General features: G+C 52.5%; 1 protein-coding gene across 11 annotated transcripts in view; it reads right to left on the bottom strand.

Annotated features, from left to right (window-relative positions):
* MBNL1 (muscleblind like splicing regulator 1) overlaps positions 1-21,579 on the bottom strand; it is a 111,803-nt gene extending 90,224 nt beyond the window's left edge. For 3 of the 11 annotated variants that reach the window (XM_075506726.1, XM_075506734.1, XM_075506736.1), the window contains exon 1: positions 12,711-12,868. Coding sequence is in view for 1 of the 11 variants with exons in the window: in XM_075506735.1 (XP_075362850.1) it covers positions 12,711-12,719 (9 nt within the window). In the remaining 10 variants the exon portion in view is untranslated. Of the gene's footprint in view, positions 1-12,710; positions 12,870-13,060; positions 13,201-21,449 lie in introns of those variants that run through there. The other 8 variants (XM_075506731.1, XM_075506732.1, XM_075506733.1 and 5 more) reach the window with 6 other exon arrangements.
* Positions 21,580-22,263: the final 684 nt, after the last annotated feature.

Below are 22,263 nucleotides of genomic sequence, written 5' to 3'. Positions count from 1 at the left end.
ACATCCTTACACAAGTCAAATTAATCAGCGAGATTAAATCTGGACTTAACTACCAGAAACAAAAAAAGCCATTCATGTCACCTGCTCTGAACCGGCACGTCGTCCCACTCCCCCGAACGGCCGCGCACCCCTGCTCGCCCTGCGGAGAGACGGACCGCCGCGGCAGGGCCTGCCAGGGAGGACCGGGTGTCTTCAGCAACACGCGGTGCGGGGCACCTTACCACTAACTGCCGGCTGCATCAACGGGCACGCTCCTAGCGAGGCCAACCAGGAGTTATAATTACGTGCATTGCTTCATCTTGCATCTGACTTGAGGGCGAACAAAAAGGGACGTGAATACAGATAATGAGGAACACGTTATACAGAGTTCCGCTTTCGACAGCGAGTAGAGCTCAGGTTTCGATGGCCTGGTCACTTCAGCTCAGGAACGGTGAGCTGTGGCAACGCTGTCACAGTCACATGCTTCTCTTCAAGGATGAGAAAATTACATGGGAATGGGTGAAAATGGGGTGGCCGATGCGGTAGGGGCTGAAGGAGAGCAGCACTCCCCCGGACAGACCCATGGCAGCGCCGAGCGCACCGCCACGCGGCACCTCCCGAGTAAGGGCGCGGGGGACCCGCGCCTCCAAAGTCACCCCAGTCTCCAACAGTCGGAGCACTGCCACGCCGGGGACACCCAGAGCAGCGACGCATCGCCAGCTCGGCGTGAGGGTACAACTGCCCGACTCCTGTTACCGTTACAGGAATCACAAGCAACGACAGTGCTGGAAAAACTACTCCAGCATCTGTTGCAAAATATGAGATGAAGACAACTGCGTTTCAGTTCAAAGCTTTCTGTTTCTCAAAGAATCTCAAAGAATCTCAAAGCCAAAATAGAGTATTTTCTATGTTTTAATACATTCTGGCCTTACATTTAATTTATATTTATCAGTCATATCCTTCTAGGGTAGTATAAACTTATACGACTTATCAGAAAATACAATGAATCTAAAATAATTTCTTTTCATTATTTATGTAAGAATCTAAATCCTAAAGAATGGGGTTTTTAACTCTCTATGCTCTGTCACCATCTGAGGCACCAGAGATAACGGTTATGCACTAATGTAAGAGCAAAATGATTCTTCTGTTTACAGCAAAACTGATCAAGTTCAGGAGATGCTTTCCTCACTTCAGAGACCACTACACGTACAGCGCTCAGCAGCACAGAAACACTTGCTGATGCGATTAATGTTGCATTGTGAACAATCTCACCCAAGCTAAATAAATACGTGTGTCTTCAGACATCAAGAAAGACCTCCAAATTAGTCACCAGAATTAAAAAGAAATAATAAAAACTGAATGACTATGCCCTATTTTAGGAAAGAAGTGAAAAATGTCTTTGAGACCATTTTTTAATCAGTATGTGCTACGGGTTATTGTTATGCTTGTTCATCTTGAATCACGAGACTCACGAAGCTAACAATAATCATGAAAAACAACCCACTAATGGCCCCTGTTCGGAACAGCTTCTTCTGCACAAAACCTCAGCCAGAAGAAACGCCACGACCGATGGAGGTGAATCACGAGGGGACTTCTGAGCAAGCTGTTCCCAGGGCGTGAGACGGCAGCCATGCAGTTAATGGGGACGCTCTCCCGGCGCGCCGGTGCGCAGCGCACAGGGTTGAAGGCTAGCCTTCCTCCCCGGCTCCGGAGACTATGACTAGTCAGAAGGAAAAGCAGCTCCTGGGTTGTGGCCTTCCCAACAACAGGCTCTCCAATTTCCCGGGAGCAGTCAGGCTCTGGGAATGACATCAGGAGCTGGCTTTGGTGATGAATTTTGCTCACGCTCATTTTGTTCGTGGATTCCCCAATGTCTGAATGGCCCAGCTGGTGTAACGCTGCTTCAGTACATGCCTGCATGCAACTTTTCTTTTGTTTTTAGCCTTTTGCTGCCGGTGATAAAGATGAACTTGGGAGAGGATGAAAGAGAGATTTCTGGTCACTTCAGCCCCAGAAGCCAGCCCCTCCAGAAGGTCTGCGCTCACACGGGAGGGAGCTGCAACGCCGTCAACGCCTGCAGCCCTGCGGACAGCGCTGCAGCAGGAACCCCAGCTGGCACGGGGTCCTGGGGCCTTCCTGGGGCCACCAAGCAAAAACTGCTTCAGGGACACCCTTGGTGTGACACACAAAGGCACGCAAGATCACCCACAGGCTGTTATATCAGCCCGCTAAACTGATTGTATTAAAAAAAAAAAAAAGGAGAAAGAGCGAGCAGCAGCCTTGCTGGAAGGAGCAGTGAGCGCGGTGGCACCTTCCTCTGCGTCACCGCAAATGGTAGCTACAGGGGGTTTCCAGCTCGGCCAATCAGATCTTTAATAAGTTTTGTTTCTGAGTTATGGATCGGGTCGTAACCCACCACCTTGCTAAGTTTTTATTTACAGGTGTTGCGTGGCTGAGCTATCTGACCTGTTTCTGAGCTCCCATCCTCCACGGAATAATCAAGGAACGTCTCTGAGGCAGAACGAACGCGGACCCTTCATTGCCCTCTGGCACCCTGGTATTCCTCATGGTCTCGCGTTGCAATAGCTGCCGGACCGCTCTTGTTCCAGCAACACGTGCCTGCGACTCGCTCGCCCGGCCGGCTCTGCTTAGGTCAGGCCGAGGCAGCGGCGTTTCCCACCGCTCTAGCAAAGCCCTGCACACAAGGCTTGCGGTCTGGTCTCCGATACAATCTCCTTCGGGAGCAAGGAGGAGTCAACCGTGTCCTTCTTGTGCGCTCTGTAGGCAAACTTTTTTATGCTCAACCGGTGCCAAATCACAAAACACATAACCTTCAAATCCCATTAATTCTTCTAGCAGAAGAAACGGCCTCTATGTATTCATACAATGTAAAAATGGATCATTTTCCCCCAAAAGCCTGCTACAACAGTATAAAAATACCGATGTTAACATGTCAAAGGACCACAGGTGTGGACCAAAGATTTTAGACAATTTTTAAAGCGTCTAAAAGACTCAGGTTATACCCCTGTCATTAGAGTTACTTTAAACATTCTTATTTGTTAAACGATCCAAAATAACAGCTTGAAGAATGACGCCATAGGAAAACCCAATTCAAAAAAGAGCTTGAGCCCATCTAACGGTGCCACTCGCGCCGCGCGCTAATTCTGCGGCTCCTCGTCTGTTTTCTTTCTAGAGAAGAGCCGCGGCAGAGGTCCCCCGGCGAGCAGAGGGCGAGGGCGCGAGCCCACGTGCTCGGGGAGCTGGCGCGGGCGCAACGGCCGCCCAGGGCTCAAGCTCCGGGGACGAGAGCACGCAGCGGTTCCGCGCTGGCCCCTGCGAGCCCCCCAGCACCGGCCCAGTCGATGCTCTTGGCACTGCACGGCAAGCGTAGGGGCTTGCATAAGACCCGAAACATTTATCGTAACTGTCCACCTCCGCAATTTTTATCTGCTTTCCCAAAGCATTTCTCACATGGAAGATTCCTCTCTATCCTCTACTTGAGTTCTCCTTGACGTGTCCCTTTTTTCATTAACGTACCTGTGCGAGCTACCCAAATTGAACAACGCACTGAAGGAATTTTGGAAAAAGCTCAAAAGACTACCGTTTTCCTTGTGCTCTCGCTCTTACCTCTAAAAGCCATTTAAAAATACTGAATATGAAAGTTTAAAATTCTAGTCTTACACAAAAAACACGGAATATTTGGAAAACAGCTTCTGAAAGGATTTAAGAAAAAGCAATTTTTATAAAAATGCTGATTAAAGACAGAATGCTTAGAAGTTGTAGAAAACAAAACAAACCAACCCAAAGCAATAATTTTGTCAGTCATGCAGAAAAATGAGTGAAAGAAGTTCTAATTCTTGTATTTTAGTTGCCACCATTAGCTGTATTTAATTAGGAGAATTGAACAGAGCTGCGTCTACTTTTCACAAAAAAATCGCATCATTAAAGATTTATTTATGGAATATATTTGCAGATAAATACAGGAGCTCAATAAAATGCTGATAAGCAGCAAGCAAGATATTTTCCCAGGGATTTTCTTCTAAGCAGTCTGCAAAGCTAAGTCATAGCAGCAAGTGCCTGCACTCCCAGAAGAACATTCTTAACTGTGGCACATCAGAAAGCTGAAAAGCACATAATTACATTGTCAGTATCACGGACTCACTACCTTTGATTTTTCACTGCTTGTGAAGAAAGTCTCAGCGTCAGTTTAAGCTTTGCCTATGTACCGAGCACTCAAGGATTCCCGTATAAAATCACATATGGAAAGGATTTCACTGAAAACCAAAAGCGATCACACCAAGTCAAGAATGCTGCCCAGGCACTAACAAAGTCTTCCAAACACTGGAAGAAACATTTTTTGCTTGGATTTTTTTTTTTCCAGCCTCAGCGAGTCCCAGAAAAAAAAATACTAGAGTTTATTTCTCACAAGTAAATCACGCTGTGTTTATCAGTACGTGCAGTTGACAGGACCTCCCTTCCATGGAAACCAGATGGCACAAGCAACACCGAAACAGCCAGCGCCAGTTGGGATGGCGAGCCCCGGCCCTCGGGGATGGGCGAGGAGGAGGAAGGGCGGGCGGTTCGGCACAGCCAGCCCCAGAGCGGCCGCCATCCCGCCCGCACCTCGCGAGCGAGCTCAGCAGATGTTGGAGCACCGGCTCCCGGGCGCCTGCGCACACAGAGACACGTCTTTTCTATGGTGAATCCAGGCCTAATTACTGCTGCCTTCAGCTTGGCAACCTGCTCGGAAAACCTGACACATCTGCCTGGTTCAGCGAGCTCCGGGAGCCTGCACGCTCCTCCACGGTGCCCCTGGGGAGCGCGGAGTTTAAAGGCTCAAGACCTCGGGTACATCTAGACCCAATTAACGCAGCAAACTTCATTTCCTCCTACAGCGCTTTACTTAAATTTAAAAGAAAGGCGTATCTCCTTGAACACTGTGTAGGTGTCACTGCAGCGGAGATAACTTTGTCACTGCAATGCCAGAGCTAAAGTGGTCTCAGGAGCGAGCTCCCGTCCCGCGCGCCCCGCTGCAGGCTGACCCGCGGCGGGCTTCGGCTGCGCGCCCGTGGACCATCTCCTCCCCGTGCAAAGGGGGAGCTCGGGGTTAAAGGACCCCGAGAGAGGAGCGCCGAGGGCCTTGCAGAACCCAGCTGACGAGCTCCGATCGCTCTCCCTTTTTTAGAAGGAAAAATTCCCATTAACTTCTCTGGAAGCAGGATTGGGCCCAGAGCCCAAGCATGCTCTGGGTTCCCAAGTCCTTACTCACTGCTCGCAGTCGGACTCCCTTGCGCGGGAGCCAGCAGGAATGTGCGGAGCCGCTCCAGGCTGCGCGGGCAGCAACGGCTGCGGGAGCCCGGGCTCCGGCACCGCGCTGCCCTCCACTCCTCCGGCCTGCACCGCTGGCATCGTCACCCGAGCTCAGCCAGAGGAACCGTTCTGCGCTTCGTACTTGCTGCATTAAATACCATACGTGTACCTTATAAATGCTGTCTCTCTCTACCTGTATAGAGGGTGAATGCAGATGCCGTCAACCGAGCTTCCCATGCAGGCTCTTCAGGCAAACTTGAACTTACAGCCACCCAAGTCAGGACGCGTTATTTGTAATGCTTTCGACATTTTATTTTTCTCACCAAAAAATACCTGCTCCAAGTTCAAGCCCAAGGCATATTTTGCCTTGCCCGATGATCTGCAACTGCCTCATGACTTATTACATTGTTATCATCACTAAGCTTAGCAAACAGGGCTGCAAAGTCTATTAATCTTCTGAAACACGAACTCTGAAACCGTAGAAACAAAACATCTCACTACAAGATATATAAAATGTGGTATAGTGAGATAAGGGGAAAATTCAGTGTGCACTCTGTTAATTTCTTCCTGTGCCACTGCAAGCAAGACTGTAAGAACCAACTCCGAACGTAATGTTAACGACAAGTACGTAAGGGAAAAAAATTCCTCTTACAACAGCAGTCTCCCTCCGCAGCAGACAGCAAGGTATGCTTCCACTAGGAAAACCTGGACTACATGTAGAAATTTAAACTGCCACCTGTAAATTCAAGCAAAGAACTGGTAAAATGAGTCAAATAAAGCTGGGCTAGCAATGGAGGGCTATGTGAAAGCTCACTTCTCAAAATGTCGAATGACTAGACATATTTTAACCTGTCTAGTACCTAGTTCTTTTTATTGTGCTGAAATTCATTCTGATTCAGCCACTGGTATACAGCTTGCATATTTACGTCCCAAAATATTTTTCTGTGAAAAGAAGTATTTGGCATATTTGCCAAAAGCACAAGGTCCTAAGAGCGCTTGCACGCTTTCTGAGAGCGCTCAAATAAGGGCTGGAAGTTGTTTCTCTCCCAGACTTCTTGCCAGCAGCAAGCAGCAGCTGCAGGAGGTAGCGGGGCTGGGGAAGGACACACGGACCCGGGGGGCCGAGCCGGCAGGCGGGCTGCGCGCAGCGGGGGACAGCACGGCCGTGCCCCCGCGCTGGGTTAACGCTGATTATACACTTGGCTCGTGGGAATGACAAGCTGGCGACACAAAACTCACAGCCAACTTCGGTTTACTCAGTCCTGGCTTCCTCCGTTTTCCTGGGCAATCTGGAGATTCAGACGAAAATGAACTCTGAGCGCACCATTTAGCATCCTAGTGACAGAATATACTTTTACCGTATAAACTGCTGCTGCTCTTTCTAATTAATACCAAATAGCAATCATCCCATTGAAAATTCAAGCTGCATTTAAGTGAGAAATTAAGTTAGAGTTTAGTGAGGACAGATGATGTCTATTTCAAACTTTGACTTTTTTTCTTTATAGTACATTAAAAGAGAGTTTTCCCAGCTACCTAAAATAAAGATATTTTGGATAAAATATTATTTTATAACAATGCATCATATGCACATAATTTGAAACACGAACTATTTCACAGGGTAGTAGCTGACAGCAAGCAGACATTTAAAAACAATAGTTGATCCCCAAGGAAAAGCAATTCTCCCGATACATAGCTGGATTTCATCCTGAGGTCAGCACACATCAAACCCTCACGCAGGCACCAAACCGCCCGACGGGCACGGACAGCCTCGTGCGCGTCGACCCACACCAGCTCAGCACTGCTGCTGTCGCTCGCCTGGTGCGTCGCTGAAGCTATGGAAGAAATTTCAGATCAGCCTCAGAGCAGGAAAATTTACTGCTGGTTCTGAATGCACATAACAGCGTAAAACAACGTTTGTCGCCGGCTTTATTCTCCAAACGAAGCAATGACTAAGACGTTCACCCTGCACAAACTGCTGAAGGTAGAATGGGAAGGGGTGACACCGACTGCTCGCCTTAACATCCTTACCAGGGACCACGCTCCATCATAAAATGCCACATGCAAAACCTTCACCTCTCAACTTTTTATATTAAATGTGTATTTTTTTAAGTTGGGATGCACTAAAGTTTCCTCACAACTGTGATAGAGTTTTAATGGTCCCTTCTCTTTCCTTGTTAATTGCTCTGAACTCTCATTGACACTAATGGGAATTACAGTTGCACATATTCACGGCAGAACAGCCTCCAAATGTCACCGAGGACAGCAATGAAAAACCATTCACATGTTTACCCTTTCAGTAAATAATTATGGGGTAGTAGGAAGGAAATGTTGTTTACTTTGCTGCATTATTTGGGAAATTAAGTTTACAATATATAACTGTTAAGAAAATAAAAAAATAATAATCATGGGCAACTGCTCTAATCCCTAAGGAACACCAGTAGTGGAGACCACCACATACGCAGGCAAAGGAAAGCCCTGGAGCCTCTGCCTGCCCCGGGTCCTGCTGCCGCCCCTCTGCCCTGCGCGGGGCTGAAAACAGCAGGGCAGATTTGGACATCCGAGTCCCTAGGGAAGCGCTCAAACCCAGCCAGATTCCACACCTTACAGCCGTCAGGGGTATAACGCACACTAACCGAAATCCTGGATCGACACATCCGAGCTCTGCTCGCCCTCCGGCAGATCTCCGAGCCCTCTGGCAGCACCTGCACGATTGTGTGCAGAATTATTCTGCCACCGCTGACAAACGAACGACCGGACAAAAGCAGATCATCTCAGGCAACACCTGATCGCTGACATTAGCGTCCTTCCTTGCTCACACTGGAAAACCGTCATAAAAATATACAAAATCCAACCACAGTAAAATTCCTTCTGGACAGGAGCAGTTGTGGGGATTTTTTGGTAAATATTCACAGTTACAGAAGTCATCCTCAGCATGGACAAAAAAAAAAAAATCACAAAAATATGACAACAAAAGGGAACAGAACTTTTTTTGCAGTTTTATCTTAATGAGCTGGTCTTTGTTAACAGCGAAATCACCTCTTCATAGCATTTGCATTTAACATGTGCATAAGGCAAAGGAAAACACATATTAAGCCTTGGAAGGTAATGAATAGCTACTGCGAGGCGTCTTTTATAATCCAACACGTGCGACTTCCTCGGTGTCGGCGCTGTTAGAAAAATGACGGTTGCAGTTTATACATGTGGTTCCTAAGTAGCAATCATCCTTTATTCCGGACATCAAGAGGTGCTAAGGCTCATCCTGCTAATTACAGACATTCCTGTGTCCTTACCACCTCTGCATTAAATCTGAAGCAGCAGAATAAAACAAGTACTTAAAGGAAATAAAAACAGAGAGGAAAGCGTATGTTTTAATCTGAACTGACCACGAGATCTTCATCTACGCCACACGTGTAAGAACCTTTACTGTGGCCACATCGCCCATCCTGCGCAATACGGTACAAGCCACGCAGCTTTAATGGTCTGTCTCCTCTGGACAACCAAAATAATGGCCCTGTGGAGCAGCACCCTTCTGACCGTTCAGTGTTTGTTGCAGCTGTTTGGTGTGATGCATCGCTATCTCCTGTACTTCAGATTTATTTTTCAGGTGTGATGCATCACTATCTCCTGTACTTCAAATTTATTTTCCAGGTTTCCAGTATACCTGGGCTCTAAGTTCAGGAAAGCCAGACTTGCACCTGATGCAGGGATGCAAAGCGATGCAGCTCGGCCGCTGTGCAAAGGCCACAGAACAGTACATTCACCAGTCCTCTCAAAATCCCCTGGAGGATTTTGCAGGACTGCAGTGAATTACATTATGGATTCTTTCCAATCGTATCTTCCCTGCTTATGAAATTTTGGAAAGCAGCATTTTCAGTGCTCCTGAGACATGCAAACTGGACAAGCACCAGAAATCTCCATGCAAAACAGGTTTTAAAAGAAAGCAACAGCAGCACCTGCTACTTTCAAATGCTTGTCAGTGTGTGGTATTCGTCATGGAGGCGTCTAAAAATGTTAGCTTATTCAATCCTTGGCCTCACTATAGGAAGCAGAATAAAGATAAACTCGGTAATTATTACCAAGTAATACTAGTAAATGGTAAACAGCATCTGAGACTTAGCGAAGCAACAGAGTACTAGAATTCAAGAGGTGGAATAGAGTACTGGAATTCAAGAGGTGGAATAAAGCAAAACAAAATTAATCTTTCTCCAAAACTGAAAATGAATGTCTACATTTAAGGCTTGAAGCAGCTCGGTTCACGCTTACTTATTTCTGATTACACTGTTGAACTTCCCACAGCAGAATGAACTAAGAGCATTTCCAGTCTAAAGAAAAATCAGCAAGACCCCCTGAAATTTCCACGTGCCCCCCCAGGCACGCCACCGCCGGCAGCAGCAGAGGGCCGTGTGCCCGTCGCTGCCCGCGGCCCAGCGCCGAGCCCTCCCCGCAGCCCCCGCCTTTCCGAGGCGCCCGTGCTGCGGCTGCCGCGACGGCGAGGTACTCCAGCAACCTGCACGGCACCCCGCTAAACCCCCACTCAAGCGTCTTGCTTCGGGTTATGCTTTCGCGATCTCCTAAGTCTCACCAGGATGAACTGGGCTGAACGCCCTCACAACGTGTACACCGACCGCAGCGAGCCAGTGAAAGAACAGCTTCTCGGCCCCGACCGCCTACAGAAAAACATTTGAGTAAAGACTATTCTGAATTATGATTACGATTACTTCCACAATTAGATAATACTATACCAGAGAAATTTTAAATTAAAATTCTCTGCTTCCGCTAATTAAACTGTTTTGCTGATACTCCTGAAGATAGATACTACCCATTGCCTTGTTCTTCTACTAGATCGAAAACTCTAACGTCTTCCGCCACGAGGGTGAAGAACGTGGGTCAGCCACCTGCCCAGGAGGGCCCGAGCTGTAGGCAGTCGCTGGATACAGCTGAACCGGCCATCCCCCGTGTTTGCAACGCAGCTTTCAGCCCAGAAGAACACGAAGCTCGTGCCGATCCCGCACGTGGCACAGCTGTGCTTCGCAACACTCCTGAGACAGCGAGCATAAAGGAGGATTTTGTGGATAAATGAAAAGAAATCACAAAGCTGGGCTGTTCCCACCGCAGGGAATGCCGGCGCTGCGCAGTGGACGTATGGAAACCATACCCTCCGCTGCAGCTGAGGGGGGTTTTCACGGGACAGCTCTGACACCGCTTCCTGACTCAAGTGAATTACAAATTGCTCACATAACGCCCCAATTTTGCCCATTGATTCAACTGCCTCGTAGTACAACTAAACATCCTTGGACTCAGACCCTTGCCTGCCATTCAAAATAAATTTAATCCAATGACGGCTTTAAGGAAACGGGACAATAAATATGCCCTGTCACCTTCTCTCCCACATATTAGATGAAGAAATCTCTTGCCTGCGTATCTTTCCTCAGTAGCCTGAGTAAATAACAACTGCACAAGCCTGTGCTTTTAGGCGCCACGCAAGCTAGGCAGGCTGCACAATTACTGTTCATTCATACATACAACATCCAGGGTAATAAGTTTTCAAAATTTTCTCAAGTCTGGACACTAACTGGTTATAAGACTTTGAATGTTCAGTCATCGCCACCGCTTTTCTATTTAAACATCTTTTGTTTCAACTAAGCCTAAAGAAGTTTTGTAGCTTGGAAGCCCAGCCTTTAAATCCAGGGAAGCCCAATTCCATTTTACAATGTTCTAGTCTACACCTGATCCGACACGAGCCGAGGAAAGCAGAGGGACATAGGCCTCAAAATTTAAATTGCACAAGCACACGCTGCAACCGCAGAGCTCGGCTCAGCGCACCCCCAGCATCCCCATCCCCGTCCCCTCCAGACGGACCGTCGGGGTGCTCCACTCCGCAGAAAACCTCCCGGGCAGCACCGCCAGCTCAGCCCGCACCGCCCTGCGAGCAGAGGGACTCCGACACCTTGGGCTTCTGCACCGGTACGTCCCAACCTTCCCCGTACAGCAGTCTGTCACCCGCTTCAGTGAAACCAGGGATGCCGAGCCTTTCATTTCTTTCTCTTTTATCTACTTTAAATTGTCGTAATATTGTTATATGTCAGCAGCTCTGGCAAGGGTCAGCACCGAACAAAATCAGACAGAGCCCACGCACGCCAGCAGCTCCTGCGATCCATCACCGCTTCCAAGCGCCCGGCCTCAGACTCTCACCCTCAAACTTCCCCTGCAGTAATAAGTACCACTGGTTAATTATTCATTATGCAAATCATTTCCTTGTTGTCACTTTGGAACATGCTGTTGTTTCATTAGAGCCTTTTTTCCGTAGTGCTAAAGAAAATACAGTCCAGCTATTTATTCAAGGTTTTTATTCATTATTTACATACCGCTCCCCTGCCCATTACCCCCCGTTGTTAAACCTGCTCTCGTGCAGGTTCACTCTCTCTGCTTGTCACCTGCGTCCTTCTGCTACTGCCCTATGTTTTGCAGCACATATTCCCCCCCCTCCGAAAATCACTGACAGAAATAATTCCTTTCTCAAAGGAAGAATCATGTATTTATCTAAAATAGCCATTTTATACAGACGACATCCCTGCGTTTTTCTCTTCCGCTATACTAACATCGTAACCAACCGATCCGTTTGCAGTAACTAGACGCAAAGCAAAGTTCCGAATTCAAGGACTTTCTCTAGAAAGAAAAGAAAAAGCAGCTTGTTTCCCCCAGTTACTCTAGGAACTCCCGAGGGGCCGGGCAGCACAGCGAGCGCGCACCAGGGCGGGATTCCGCTCAGCGCCGCGGCGGGCACGCCCCGGAGCGCGGAGTGACCCTCGCCTTCACGGGCCCAGCCCAAAGAACCGCGCTCGCTGCCAGCACCCGCCGCCCGGGCCAGGGCGGGCAGCCCCGCCACAGCCGCGGCCACCGCGCCCGCCCCGCGCCGCCTCGGCCCCCGGACGCCGCCGGCCCGGCCCGGCCCTTCCCGCCCAGCTCCGCCGCCGCCCCCGGGGCTTTCCCTCCGCCGCTCGCCCCCGCACCTGCCCCGCACGGCAGCGGGGCCGCGGCCGGGAAGCGCTCCCGGCACCCGCGGCGGGTCAGGCGCGGCGAGCTGCCGCAGCCGGGGCCGTAACGCCGCCGGCTCCGCCAGCGCCGGGAAGGGGCGGCCGGGCAGGCGGGGCCGCGCCCCGGGGCGCCGCTCCCGGCCCCCCCCGGCGGAGGACGGCGGCTGCCCCCCGGCCCGGCCCGGCCCGCGCCCCCGGCGAGCGGAGCGGAGCGGAGCGGAGAGCCGCCCCTTCCCCCGCGCCGCCGCCCCTGGCAGGGCCGCCGCCCGCGGGGCCCGCCGCAGCCGCCGCGCCGGGGGAGGCCGCCGGGCCGGGCCGGGCCGGGCCGGGCCGGGCCGGGGGTAGCGGCGCCGCCGGGCACCCGCAGCCGCCCCCGCCGGCACTCACCTCTGGCATGCTCGCGGGGCGGGCGGGCGGCGGCCCTGCCCGGGCACGGCGGTGGCGGCCGCGGCGGCCCGGCCCAGTCAGGGGCGCATGCTGACAGCGCCGCCGGCGCGGCGGGCGGGCGGGCGGGCGGGAGGCGGCGGCAGCGGCCCGGGCTCCCCGCGCCGGCCCCGGCCCCGGCTTCCGCCGCCGCCCCCGCCCCGCCCGGAAGCGCACCCCGGCCGCGGCCCCGCGGCAGCCCCGGGCCCTGTCACGGCCCCGCGGGGAGACCCGGCCCCGGCCCCGGCCTCGGCCCCGGCCCCGCGGGGAGCGCGGGCCCAAGCCCCGGCCCGGCCCGGCCCGGCCGCGCTCACCTAAGCCAGGCGCAGCCGGCGGGATCCGGGCGACACAGAGCGGAGGGCAAGGTGAAGAGCGGGGGCGTCGCGGGCTGCCCTCCCCCGGGGACTCGCCTCCTTCATCCTCCCCGCGGCGGAGCGGCCCGGCGCCTCATGAGTCACGGTGCCCGAGCCCCAGCACACGTGCCCGGCCCCGCCGCCGCCTCCGGTTTCGGAGGAAAGGAAAAAAAAAAAAAAAAAAAAAAAAGCCAGGCGGGGGGAGGGAAGCGAGCGGAAAATGTCTCCGGCAAAACAGCTCCGCCGGCACCGCCGCCCGGCCTGGGCGCGGGTCCGCGCCCGCCCGGCCTGGGCCGGCATTATCCGTCGGAAGGCCGTTTTTTCCAGACCCCCCCAAATGCTTTTCCTCTAACGAGGCACGAGTACCCATCTTCTTCCCAGAGCAGGCGAAAGGACCGCGCTTTCGTGCCCTTCCCCGCTCCCTGGCAAATAAAGCGCGTTGCAGAGCGGTGGGTTTTGCCCGCTTGGTGCCAGCGAGGCGAGCCCGCAGGCTGGCGGGGCAGCCGGGGTCCCCGGGGAGCTGTGCCGCCTGGCGCGGCGCTCCCACCGGCCCTGGGCAGGGGGGTCCCCGCTGCCCCGCGGCACCCGGCACGCGCCCCAGCCAGGGTAGGTGGCCGGCACCCACCGCGACAGCCGGGCCCTGCTCTGAGCCTCCCCGGGCTCCGAAGCCACCCCGTCCCTTCGAGACCAGCAGGCCCCTCACGGAGGTGACGGGTCCGCTCTGCTCAGCGTCGCACGGGCAGGTGTCGGTCCCGCCACGCCGGTGACGCCGACGGGAGCAGTGCAGAAAAAGGAGCTACGATAGTATAGATCAGTCGGACGCAACGTCAACGTGTCCCTCGCAGGACACTCACATCTAGGGCCGCGTGCAAAGGAACCTCAACAAAACGCTGTGGCACTAACCTAAGGGACGGAGAAAGAGAAGGACGGGCGCCTAAATACGCAGAGAGGCAGGCGGGCTGCCAGGCGGGGGCTGCTGGGGGACACGCGGGGTCCGGTCCCACCGGTGTCAGCCCACCGGGACGCGGGAAGCGGGATGGGAGCTCCGGGGACGGTGGTGGGGACGAAACGATGGAAAGAACTGGAAGCAGCCTGCCAGCGCCAAGAGCGGAGGAAGCACAGCAGTGATCTTCCAAGATTTAAGGACACTATAAAGAGCAGGGAACAATCTTGTCTCTGTATTTATGGTGGTGAGGACAAGAAGATGGGCTTAAACTGCAGGGAGAGAGATTCAGGCTGGACTTAGAGGAAAAAAAAGGACTGACAAGGGTACTAAATCAAGGTTAGACACTCATCTCGAGGAGTAATTTAGGTACACTCCGTCCTGCCTGGGGCGAGGGAATGGATGAAGTGACCTTTTGTGGTCCCTCTTCTAGCTCGCTCTTCCTCTGACCCTGCCGAGGTTTACTCTTTTTGATCTACACTTCTCTTTTAAAGCGTGCACTCTGTTCCATCCCCGAGGCTCACAATATACCTTTTACATTGTTAATTCTTTTTTTTTTTTTTTTGCCATTTGCCATAAAAGATTCCCGTGCCTTTGAAAACTATGTTTTTCAGTTCTCTGTATTTTACTATTTTAATAAAACCGGTGGCAGGATTCTCTGACTTTGTCTTTTGATATCAAGGCAGCAGTCGTGCCTTAGCCAAACTGACACCCAAACCCTACAAATATTTGCAATGATTCCGGGAGACGTTTCGCTTAGCATTTTTTCTCAAAGTATTATATCATACGCAGCAACTGTTTATTGATAAGGCTGAGTACATTTCAGTGCATATGCCCATGCGTTTTCAAAAAAACTCAATTATTCTCTTTTCCCTTAAACTTTCAATTTCAATTTCTGTTTTCTCCCATAGGGAAGAATTCAGAGAACCGTTACCTTATGGCGAGCGCTCCAACAGTTTCTGTTCCGCCCTGGTCCCTGTTACTAAATGCAACGGTAGGCCAGTTAGTCAAGGCAAGGAAATCCCTGCTTCCCCCTCGGCGCAGGCTCTGCCCGAGCAGCTCCCGCGGGTGCCGATGCCCGGCCCCAGCCTGCGGGTACCTCGCGGCGGGTTGCCGGATGACCAGCGCGGCCGCCCACGGGCGCCGGCCGCCAGCGCTGCGCTCCCGCCTCTCCGCAGGAATGACGGTTACCACAGGGAGCTTCCACAGAGGCTTTAACCGCTCTTAGGTTTGGAAAGCCTTATCAAATGGACGTGTCAAACGCTCGCAGCTCCACCTCCATAGAGCTCGCTCCTCGCTTTGGTTGGGAAAATTAAGAGCCATCAAATAAATGAGTGTTCACGGAGAGAAAGAGCGTGAATCCTATAAGCGAGTTCTGCTGCCAGCATAATCTACACCGTACGAAAAAGACGTCATAGTGCCTATAAGGAGGCAATTTTTTCTGAAGTCCCGTAGTTGTTAAGCATCGGCCCTTCACCGGCAGGGACTGCAGCACGGGGGCATGCACGGCGAGAGAAGGGGTTCAAGGGCAGCATGCTGCAAGGAGCTGGGCACCACGCACTTCAGAAATTAAAACACAGAAAACTATAGGAGGCTTTTCCGTGGTTAAGTTTTCAAATTTGATGGTCTGATCTCCCTTCTAGCTCCCTAGCAGCTCAGGCCAGCGCCCCCGCCCAGCACGAGCGCTTCCCCGAAGGGGCTGATTGAACGCTGCGGTGCACGTGCTGCCTGGGACGTCCCCAGCCCCCCGTCCCTCTTCCTGCGCGCCTCCTTTTGTGCGGAAACACCAGATACTCCGAACGCCTCTGTCCTTTACACCTTACGCTCCTTGGTGACTTTATTCTGAATTCCGATCCCTCTATTCTTTACTATTTTCACTGTTACTACCGCAGCGGGTTCTCTCGACTGGAAGCACACGGTGGCCACAGCAACGCTTGGGGCTGGATGCTGTGACAAGCAGCGGTCGTGCAGTGGTGCCCTGTTGCCAGAAAATGAACGCACGGCCTCCCTCCCCCCGGCAGGCTCCCATTTTCAGACGTGGTTTAATTTCAGCCTGTCTCTGTTTCCGGAGGCTGGGACTCCCACACCGCGTATTTTTTTAAACTGTGAGGCTGGTGCTCAGCCCAGGCAACGTGAACAGCAGACTACAAGGAAAGGACAAGGCACGTCGACATCAGGGCAGACAAGGAAAAAGACAAAGGCTTTATCTCCGGTATCAGGAGTGTAACTTGCTTGTGTAAAACATCTCTGTCAACACAGACACCTTGTTCCAACTTTATTTTTTCTACCAAACACACTGGCGGTTGTAGTTCCACTAGAGCTTTGTCTTTCCACCTTCTCCCTCTCGTGCTTGTCTTTCCCCCCCCCAATCTTGTAATTTGTGTTTGTAATTCTGAGCATCGCTTGTTACCCATACTCAGCTGTTCCAGAATATGTTTATTTTTACCTTACAAATGAAAAAAATCGGTACTAAAGTGGCATCTCCACTCCAATTGAACGCTACTTTTATTCATTTATAGATACCGAGCTTCTGTTGACTTCTGAATTTCAAATGATCGCTCAGAATTACATCTGCCACATCCTTCAACCCGTAACGGAATAAGCCAAACCACTTTGCTGTTTGCTTTCAAATTTATTAAGCTTGGAGACTGGAATAAATCTGCCTTTAAATTTGCCTTTTTCCCTGATCCGTACTCAGGGCTGAACTAAGCAAAGAGTTATGTTTTGTGAAACGAGGTGAGAACGTGCTTTTCAGCTTTAACGAGTAACTCCTCACTTTACTTTGGGAGATAAATAATACTACCTGCTCAAGAGAGCTGAACTCCAGCTGTTTCCTTCTTAAGGCTTTTTGTTCTCTTATACCGCCCGGCATTAATATAATTAACTTTTCTTTCTGTGTGCTCTAATCACACCCTGCAGCAGACGGCGCAGCACTCCTGAACCCGGAGCGAGAAGCGGGATGCCTCGCACGTCCCTCCTCGGAGCTGCCCAGGCCGAGCAGCCTCGGGCAGCACCCTGGGGTGCCGGGTGCCCGAGGAAGCGAAGGCACGTCGCTGACCGGGAGAGCCTTCTGGTATTTTCTGTCTAACTTCTTTGGCTTTTTTATAGAAACCGGAGACTGAAAGGACGTAAAGAAACGTTCTTTTTTCTTTCAGGAAAATACGCCATGAATTTACACTTGCGTTTCAAAGAAGTTTAATCCAGATCGGTAAAAAATTCATGACGATTGGTATCGCATTGTATTTTTGTATTTGCCTGATGTGCGTGACGTTGCCTGTCATTATATAAAGCGGCAGCGGTGCAGATGTACCACTCAGATAACATCAGCATTGGCTGCACACGCCTTGATAGTCCCTGGGAACGAATATTGTAATGGATCTTTTGTTGCTCTTCCTGTTTCTGTTCTATCACAAAGAAATACGTGAGGCTGTTTCCTTTCTATAGGCTTACATCAGTACGCTGGGCATTTTCAAAGCAGTTGTTCTGCTCACAAAGTTTTCTGTACAAACTCCTCGCTGCCCAGGCTTCTCTTAAATAACTCCAGTAGGCCAGGGTCTGCACAAATGGCCTTTTCTGTACACAGAGCTAGCTTTAAAACATAACCGGTGTCTAAACGGTGCCTCCTTGTCCTGCCCGGGCAGCGGCAGCGGAGCGGGTACGTGGACGCGGAGACGCCCGCAGCCGGAACGGCAGCTCCCTAGCCAGCCCCCTCACCCCCCGTTTAAAGGGCCCAGCTCCACAGCCGTTACTCGGTTGCACTGGTAATTAGGTTTATTTAATTTCATTTCCCGTCAAGTCCCTTTCCACGTGACAGCGCACAGCGACCCGCCGGCTGGGTTTGGTCCTTGCTGCCTGCGATGGCAGCAGCCCGCCAGCCTCCCCTGCCAGCCCTGCCGCAGCTGCCACCGCCGGGCGTTTCCTGGGGGGCTGGCTCCCGCCCGGAGCCCCGCTCAAACGCGTCCCTTCTTTGACAAGGTACGGGGCCAGTCTGCCTTGCCGTTGGGTTTATGCCCCGTTCATCGGAGACGTCACCTCTCGCTCTGTCCTACTAAGTGAATGCATTCTGTTTCACCCAGGTTTATACAGGCTGCAGGGGTTAGACCCTGGAGCACAGCGGCCACGCACAAGCTCTGCAGTAATGAGATGTCCGGGCAGGGCATGGCAAAGAGGAAACCGTAAGGAAATCCCCGATCCAGGGGTCTCCCAGACTATCATCTGGTAATGATAATTACCGTCTAGGATCCCAAGCAAGACAATGCACTAATTATCTTCCAGCAGAGAAAGATAAAGAAATATGTCATTGTACGCTTAGCTTCATATGTCATTCAGACAAAAAGACATAAATTAGCAGACGAGGGAAAAAGAAACGCGTTGTGTACGGAGAAAGTATTTTGGGAGACGTTTTATGTCTTAAAGTCACTATGTGTTATTACAACGCGAGCATAAAGAGGAACTCTCTTGGCTGAGCTAACGCAGCCCTCGCACAAGTGAAGCAAGAGTCTGACCTCCAAAAATTGTGCAACGGTTGCCTGCCCTTCCCTCCGAAAGCCGGCAAGGAAGGCTGCAGGGCCAGCGACAACCCAGCCCAGGCTGGCAGAAGCCCTCCAAGCACAGCAGCGGGACACCAACGTGTCCCGGGTGCCACGCGTGAGGGTGGCCGTCGGCATCCTCTTCACAGCTACGCCTCAAGCAGAATAAAAGCACTTCCCACTTCAGTTCCTACCTCAAAATTATCTGAAGGGAAAAGTTTAAAGCGAAAACTCTGAGCGACAGGTCATCCTGTAACAGGCGTGGCATTAGGGACTTAAGGTGAACATATATTTACATTTTCTCGTTGTCATTACAAATGTGATAAATACTCTGAAAGATGACTTAAGGGTGCAGAATTAGGAAACTTGTCTAATGGAAGCCTCGTAGATCATTTCTCGCCCTCCCTCAGAGATGGGTTTCTTAAGACACGCAGTATGGGCAGGAGAAGGTAACCTGTGATGCACGAACCACGGCTACTTTAAGCGCCAACTCGGCAACCGTTTGTCAGTCATCACTCCAGAAAAGCAGCCACTGGCAGCCTGCTGCCGCCGCACGCGGCCTCGGGGTCCCTACAGACCTGTGCCTCAGGCGGGCAGGCGAGCGCGGCTGGAGGTCGCGGGCCGACGCGCACGCAGCCAGCAAGGACCAAAGCCTCCAGCTCGGCTTCGCCAGCGCCTTACTGCAAACCCCTGCTCCTGCTTGAGAAAGACCGTAGGTCAAACAGGAACCTTTGCTAAAGAAGAAGAAAAAAAACGTCAGCTAAGAACCTAATTTAAGTCAGAACTAGCTGAAAAAGTCCCCGGGCCGCAGCCAGCTGTGTAGCTGGCCCTGGGCGAGAGCAGCCCGGGTGGACCGTCAGCCCTCTCCAGCCCCGTGCCCGGCACGCTCCCCGCCTGCGCTGCCCTGCACCGCTGCCCGCAGCACCCCTGGGCGGGAACGGGCGCAGAAGGGTTTGTTCAGCTGCACGGGCACTTCAGTTGCGCGTCCGAAAGCAAAGCTTCGCTCCTTAACGCTTACAGTCACACAGCACTTAACGGGTGACTGCTGACGAGCCCCGCGGACCCCTTCGCAGCCCGCCCTCCCGACCCGCGCAGCGGCGACCGCCGCGCCGGGCTGCTCTCCGCTGCAGACCGCTGCGGAGCTCCCACGCGCGAGGGGCACAGGGCGCTGCCGCGCCCCCGGCTCTCAAACCGCTAAGGCAAAATCACAGTGCAAATCAATCTAGCTTGAAATATGTCTCGTGCCTTAATTTTATCATAACAAATAGCTGAAAGACAGCAGTCACAAAATAAACCTTGTGCTCTAATTCTCCTTTTTTTTCCCCTGACCTTTACTAAAAGGCACGCGAGTAACGAGTTACTTCAAAGTTCAAACGCAGACTAAACACGATTACGATCCTGGAGAAGCTATTCGCTTCCTTAGGCTGTTATTTGTTCCACACTCAAGTTCCCTGAAAAGGTCTGACATTAAATTTTGGTCTTGCCAATAAAGCAAGCAATCGTTACATCTCTTCTAACAGCGCAACTTCTGCAGTAACGAACTTCCGCTTCTGCTTCACAGCAACATGGAGCCATCGCTTCCGCGCTACCGTGCTACGGGATTTTTTTTTCTGTTTCAATGATATTATCTGCATGTGCATTTTAGTACAGCTAATGTGCAAATTTCGGACTTGGCCCCTCCACTGTATCGTCCTTTTATTTTAAAGCCTCCTGCAACTATCAAGTGACAATGTTTTTGTTAAAAGTAATAAAGTATTTAAAATCTCTACTAGTCTACAAGCATATAAATGAGCAAACCCCACACTGCTCATTTCGCAGCGAATAATTATGATATATGCTACGTCCTTTGCGTTCTCTGGAAAGATGATTTCTTTATCGCTCTTCAGTTCGTGCTGGAGCCCAGCTGGCAGGGCCGGGGTCCGCTTCAACCCGGGGAGCAGCGCGGCCGCTCAGTCCGGGTGGGCCCTGCCCGCGATCCGGCGTCATATTTAATCACGGAAAACCGGTGGGACATTCGCCGGCAGCAAGGCGTTTCACGGCAGGAAGCCGGGGGTTCGCTCTCAGGGATTAATGTCATTTTAATTTCTTGTGGGCTTTAGCAGCAACCCCTGGGGAGCCAGAGTGGGGCTGGGGAGCGACGCTCCGGGGACGGGCACCCACCCGCCTCGCCCGGGGCTGGCGGGGACCCCCGCGCGGGGGGAGCAGCGCTCGGCCCCCTTTGAGAAACACACCCGTGCTGCGGCACAGCTATGGCGGCGGCGCCTCGGCACAGGCATCCCGCTCCACCAGCAGTGCCGAACGCGCCGTTAAACCAGCTCATGGGGCTCTTGAAAGCACGTGAAAGCCTTTCTCTCAACTTTTCCAGCGGAGCAAGCGCCACAGGAGACTGACTGACAAAACGATAGTAAAGCAGAAGACGAGAGGACGATGCACCCGCCGGTCCCGCAGCGGCCGGCTCCGGCGCTGGGTTGTCTCGCGTATGCCTGGGAGCGGGTCGGTGCTCGCTCAGGGTCCCGGAGGAGCTGCGCACCGCGGGGGTCCCGCTGCGGCCCCGGCAAGCGCCAGGAAGGGTCTGCTTTGCAATCTGACCGCTACTTTTAATACTCTTCAGAACTGCAGAGTTTTGTTACTTAAACTTTGCATAACAAAATCTTACGTTGAGCGCTCGTTTCTTTAACATATTATTTAAATCTTCCCTAACTTATCTCCAGATAGCAAGACCTATATGCCAAAGCAGGCGCAATGAAATGCAGACATACTAAAACAATTTCGCTTTCTGAACGCTTACCGTAACTCACTGAACAACCGTACACCCTTCTGCTGCGACTTTGCGTGGCCGGCAAGGGCCACGAAGTGGGGTGAAAAGCGTGATTCTTACCTGGGGGGCCCGATGCGCGGGGTGCGTCGGCGCGTGCTGCAGCGCTCTGGCAGCGCAGCCACCGCCTCCTCCGGCGGCGCGCGGGGGCTAATTACAACATGCTTTTTTTGCAACGGCGGGACGGTGGCCTAGCGAGAGGGGAAACGGTGAAAGGCCAGAATTACGCTTTCCAAACCCTATAGGTCTAAGGATGTGAAATAAGCTATTTGCGGTAGCATACAGCAGTAACCATGGCGACGGGCTGTGGTTTGCATATATATTTTCTTAAAGCAGCAAAAATTACTTTCAGCTAATAAAAAAAGAGACGCAAGGGGAAGTGCTTTTGCCTTGCAGCCACATCTCGAGTTGCAGCGCGGCTCGCTGCCGGGGAAGCTCGCGTCTCGAGCACAAATGCGCATTTTGAAATGCACCGGTTGAAGACGTCTCCGCTGCGACCTGTTAATCTGCCCGCGGGCATCTGGCGGGGGGACGGGCTGAGGCCGCCCGACCAGGCCATCGCCCGCAGTCCCTGGAAATGGGGCGAGGGTTGGGGTGGTGCCCCCGGGGCTCCCTTCCTGCTGCGAGCCGCAGATAACGGCTGCCCGGCCGGCGCTGCCGCCGGCACGCTGCCGGCAGCGCCCGCAGCACGGCCGGTCTCACCGACCAGAGACATTTAGACCCATTTGTGTTACTTCTGCCGCGGCTGCCACCACCTCCAGGCTTCCGGCATGAGCAACAGCCCTTCCGCCCGAAGCCCTGCAGACCGAGAGCTTGCCGCGCACTGCAGAACTTGCTAGAAATGGCCCTTGCTCAACCCAGGGAGGGAAACGCTATC

Source organism: Mycteria americana, chromosome 7 (genome assembly GCF_035582795.1).
Source record: "Mycteria americana isolate JAX WOST 10 ecotype Jacksonville Zoo and Gardens chromosome 7, USCA_MyAme_1.0, whole genome shotgun sequence".
In the NCBI taxonomy this organism is placed as follows: domain Eukaryota; kingdom Metazoa; phylum Chordata; class Aves; order Ciconiiformes; family Ciconiidae; genus Mycteria; species Mycteria americana.
This window is presented reverse-complemented; position numbering and strand designations above follow the sequence as displayed.